General features: G+C 39.1%; 2 protein-coding genes across 2 annotated transcripts in view; one reads left to right on the forward strand and one right to left on the reverse strand.

Moving 5' to 3' along the window:
- Positions 1 to 1,023: 1,023 nt before the first annotated feature.
- On the forward strand, positions 1,024 to 3,785 carry LOC107714957 (transcription factor NF-E2 45 kDa subunit-like). The gene is made up of 3 exons (XM_016520956.1): positions 1,024 to 1,104; positions 1,845 to 1,982; positions 2,508 to 3,785. The coding sequence occupies exons 1-3, from the start codon at positions 1,057 to 1,059 to the stop codon at positions 3,741 to 3,743; spliced, it is 1,422 nt and encodes a 473-aa protein (XP_016376442.1). The 5' UTR covers positions 1,024 to 1,056; the 3' UTR covers positions 3,744 to 3,785.
- A 327-nt stretch (positions 3,786 to 4,112) lies between these two features.
- The window catches only part of LOC107714994 (heterogeneous nuclear ribonucleoprotein A1-like), a 3,950-nt gene continuing 3,241 nt past the window's right edge, over positions 4,113 to 4,821 (reverse strand). The window contains exons 11-12 of the transcript XR_001637050.1: positions 4,264 to 4,333; positions 4,113 to 4,189 (exon numbers count right to left, since the gene is read on the reverse strand). The gene's annotated coding sequence lies outside the window, so the exon portion shown is untranslated. The remainder of the gene's footprint in view (positions 4,190 to 4,263; positions 4,334 to 4,821) is intronic.

Here is a 4,821-nt window from a genome sequence, read left to right on the forward strand (position 1 = left end):
TTTCACTCTTTGTTATATTGCAGCCACCCTCAATATGACAAAAGGAAAGATGTGTTTTGTTAAATACTTTACCACACATGAAATGCCAAACCATTAGATGTTATACAGCGTTATTGCTGCCACGTCCATGTCAAACTTGTACCTGACATTTCAATCAGGCAGTGCCTATGCATTTTTACTGTTAGCTTAAGAGTGCTTTCGAATTATATGAAATTGTACTCAAATTTTCACTCTTTTGTAAAACTGTTCTTTTGAATTAAAAAGATAACAGTAGTTTTTCTCATGGGTATACTTGCAAGCAGAATAATGACATTCGAATGCAAAATTATTGTTATTATAGCTGCATAGTTTTTACTGTAGCAAAATATATGTCCAATTTAACAGGAACCCAACATCAAAGTTTAAAGCGGTTATTGTGTATAAAAAAAGTTTAATTTGTTTTACACAATGAAATAGCTAAATCAAATGAAACTCAATGGTAACCAGAATGACTGCTAATGCATATTAAGTATCACATAGATTAATTCATTTATTTTCGATGTGAGGGTGTGCTGAGAAAGTCTTCCTGACATTCTGGTGTCTTTGGTTAGGCCCCTGCCTTCGTTTACTGGAGAACAGACTGGCTCCCAAAAGATTGTCTTATCAAGGGTTGACATTACTGTTCGCAAAGCCAGCCCAACGAAACTTCATGTCCAGTGACACAAAATGACATTTGGAGCACATGGGAAGGGAAACGTGAAAGAGTTTCAAACAAGATATATTCTGAAGGTTAATGTCGATTTTTTTTAAAGTTTCAGTGACATCCTCCGTTTACGGGTGTGTAGATGAAAATGTGGTCAAGTGGGACTAAATTTGGTCCTACGATTGTTGGCATGTGGTCACAGCTGACCTATATTTCCCGTTATGTGAACGCTTACATTGTTTGCGTGTATTTTTCTCTTTATTTTTAACTCTACAAATGCATTTTACTTGACATTCATGTCTGACAAAACACAAAAAGTGACTGATTTCTTTGACTGTTTTAGACTGATTCACTGCATCAGGGGTCTGTCCTGAATGTGTTCAGCAATCAACGGTGTACTTCCCCTGAGGATCAGCTGTGAGGTCAGTATCTTTATGGGGGAAAAAATATTATAATTCAGCTTTCCCAGTGAGAAAACATTTTTTTAAACGAATAAATAAATGCTGTAAAATATATCTGTACCCCGCAAAAATGACTTCGTAATGAGCTGAATTACTCCTTTCTCGACTTGTTTTTCAGTTAAGAAAAATATTTAAAAACAAAACTTGTGAGAATGCATATTTTACAGATATTTTGTAATACTGCACTAGCAGATTTTTTACAGTACGCTTAAAACACTTTAAAAATAACATATGTGACCCTGGACCAGAAAACCAGTCATAAGTAGCACGGTTATATTTGTAGCAATAGCCAAAAATACATTGCATGGGTCAAAATTATCCATTTTTCTTTTATGCCAAAATCATTAGGATATTAATTAAAGATCATGTACCATGAAGATATTTTGTAAATTTCCTACCGTAAATATATCAAAACTTATTTTTGATTCGTAATATGCATTGCTAAGAACTTCATTTAGACATCTTTAAAGGAGATTTTCTCAATATTTAGATTTTTTTTTGCACCCTCAAGATTCCAGATTTTCAAATAATTGTATCTCGGCCAAATATTGAAGAAAAAAAAATATTGACACTTATGACTGGAGTTGAAAACAAGTCTCTTGTTCTACGAATCTGAAGTAATTATATATTTTAATAAATATTTAAAGACATTTAAATAACAAATATAGTAAACTTTTTTTGCATACACTATTAATTTTAAGGGACTGGCAAACCCTGGAAGACTGCATGGGGAGGTGTCAATGTCCACCAATGTCACTGGATTCAGGGCACATCGTTCCCCCCAGCATTTGGATATGGACTTGGCCTGGCAGGAACTGATGGCCATCACAGAACTTCAGGTTGGTACACTGGACCACCCCACTAAACTTGCTCTTTTACATGCACAAATGTCAAAACTCAAGAAAACTTCTGATTATTTTATGGTAGGATACAGCCAGTCGTTTTATAGTCTTAATGAAATGGTGGCCTTATAACATTTTTCTAATGCCGAATCCTCTGTAAACACACACACTGAGCGACGATCTGCAACAATGGGCCAATTGAGTGATGCGAGGATAAAGGCAGACAGAGAAAGAGGGCGAGTGCTGTATATTGCCGACAGCCCCCTGCATTGCACAATGACTATCTGTTTCGACATGAAACCTGAGTGCTCCCAAGTAAGACCTGCATAAGCTACGGGTGGCACATTCACCCAGGTGGGCTGGTCCTGAGCAGATGACTGAATACAACCCTCCTCTGCAGCACAAATCGACTGCAAACCTTCACTTTACTAGTGTTTTATTGTTAAAGAGTTTGATTTGAATCACCTCCAAGGTCAAGTTTGTTATTAAATTCTTGTTATTAAAACATTATTTTTGTCACAGGAGTTTGAGGTACCCAATGAGAATCCCTTTGAAGCTATTCCATACCTGTCCATGGAGCCCATGGTTTCTCAAGGGGGGTTCGGGATGAGTCAACCGCAGCCAGAATCCATCCCAGCCACTTGTGATGCCCATCCTGCTGCGGTTTATGAAAATGCATACCCTGAAATGATGCCACCCTATCAGCGTTTAAACCCACACATGGATATGCACTACAGCCTCCCTGTCCCAGGCGGCCACGGTTCCTCCAGAATGCTTGCGAATACGCAAGCTCTTCATCCTCCTCTCATGAGTCTTTTGGAGCACATGAACATGAAGACACGCAGTCATGGTATTGCGAAAGATGGCGTTATCAACCTTCATTGCACAGGACAAATCAAACAGGCTTGCACAGATGATCTTGAGTCAGATTCCGGTTTGTCGCTTGGTTCAAGCCCACCGCTTGCCTCTCCCGAGAATGCGGTGCATGGAGTACCTTCGTACTTACCTGCAGATGGTATGATGGGCTATGCCGAAAGCGAAAGTATTGGGGAACAATATCGCATGCGGCCGAGTTTGCTTGGGTCTGTCGACTACCAGCAGTCCTACAGTTCATACCCTGGAACTTCTTTTCCCACAACTGCAAATATGCAACCTATCAACCAACAGACTTACCAACCAATTGCATCACTGAAGCAACCGGTTTTACCCACAGCCCTGCATGATCTACAACTAAACAGCTCAGGTTTAACAAGACTGGGTGCATATCAATCCATGTACCCAAAACCGAGCAGCGTTCCCGTACCCCTGAACAGAGATCAGAGGCGAGCACGCACTCTCAAAATCCCGTTCTCGCTGGACAAGATTGTGAACCTACCAGTGGATGACTTCAATGAGCTCTTGACCCAATTCACACTGAACGACGCTCAGCTGGCACTCGTGAGGGACATTCGCAGACGAGGGAAGAACAAAGTAGCAGCTCAGAACTGCCGCAAGCGTAAGTTGGAGAATATTGTGCATTTAGAAAACGAGTTGGGACAGCTTAGAGCCCAAAGAGAACATTTAACCAGAGAGAGACTGGAGTTTCAGCAAAACCTAGCCATTATCAAATGTCGGCTCTCAGATCTTTACACCCAAGTGTTTTCACAGCTACATGATGAGGAGGGACACCCTTATTCAGTTGAGGAGTATTCACTACAACAAACTAATGATGGCAACATTTACTTGGTGCCGCGGAATACAGCACTGGAGGGTGAATGAACTGATGTTTGTTTTGAAAAGTGGAAGTCACCCATAGATGGACAACTGAACTCTTGAGGTTCCTACACTTTTTGACCAATTACTTAAAATCACTTGTCATGAACTAGACTTAAAATAATTTCTTACGATATCACTCATAGTAATTTTTAGCCAAAGTTTAGGACAGAACTACAAAATATGTATAACTACAGAAATTATGAAGAGCTTTTAAGATTAAGACACTTCCAAACTTTTATGGACTATGCTGCAAGTGATGTTAAACACTTTTGTACATTGAAACATTGGTCTAAAACCTAGAATCAGTATTATGTCCAACATACAAACATGCTTTAGGTGAATGGGTTCTACACAAGACAACCAAATCATTTGTAGTATTAAAAGTTTTATTGGTAAAAAAGGTAAAAAACGGGTAATAAAAATAAAATCTCTTCAGCTGCATTTTGGTCCTAGAAAAGAGAAGAAGTTTGAGGTTTAGAATATTGTAAACAAGATAAAAATACTGCATTACAAGAGCAAGTACCTTTTCTCATTTCACCAGTTTAGACAGACAAATGTCTTTTCATTTCAAGATGATTTTCACTCATCAGATCCTGAAAAAGCAAGAGCAATATGGTCAGCATGTTAAATGTAGAACATGAAAAACCACAAGTGGGCATGCATTAAAAAGGGTTTAAGGTCTACAAAATCTTGTGCACCAAACTATGCTGACTGCAGTTACTTCCCCTGTAATATACACAACACTGAATGGGAAGTTCACATTAACTGTACAGCTTCTGCTAATAAAATATTTTACAGTTACCAGCGGTAGTGGAGAAGTCTGTTCTTACCTACAGGAGTTATAAAAGCGCTGCCTGCTAGTCTTTGAGTGGCGCCCTGTACTCCCTGCTCTCTGCTTCTTCACAGGGCGATGATCTTCCTACTCCTTTCTCAGCCTGCTCCCATGGCTAGACTGATATGAAACCACACTACTCTAGGCATTTGCATTAAACAGCCTATGCTTTTTGAACCAGTTTTGACCATTTCACTTACGTTCCCTTAAGAGAACGGGTTCCCTTTTTTTTTTTTTTTTTTTTTTTTT

This window comes from Sinocyclocheilus rhinocerous, unplaced genomic scaffold, assembly GCF_001515625.1.
Source record: "Sinocyclocheilus rhinocerous isolate Xijiao unplaced genomic scaffold, SAMN03320098_v1.1 scaffold28, whole genome shotgun sequence".
NCBI classification, from domain to species: domain Eukaryota; kingdom Metazoa; phylum Chordata; class Actinopteri; order Cypriniformes; family Cyprinidae; genus Sinocyclocheilus; species Sinocyclocheilus rhinocerous.

Excerpts from the sequence above, each read along its gene's own strand:
- LOC107714957 (XM_016520956.1), top strand. The coding sequence starts at position 1,057 with ATGTGTTCAGCAATCAACGGTGTACTTCCCCTGAGGATCAGCTGTGAG. Across the intron at positions 1,105-1,844 it reads CCCTGAGGATCAGCTGTGAG|GGACTGGCAAACCCTGGAAG; the intron begins GTCAGTATCTTT and ends ATTAATTTTAAG. Across the intron at positions 1,983-2,507 it reads TGGCCATCACAGAACTTCAG|GAGTTTGAGGTACCCAATGA; the intron begins GTTGGTACACTG and ends TTTTTGTCACAG.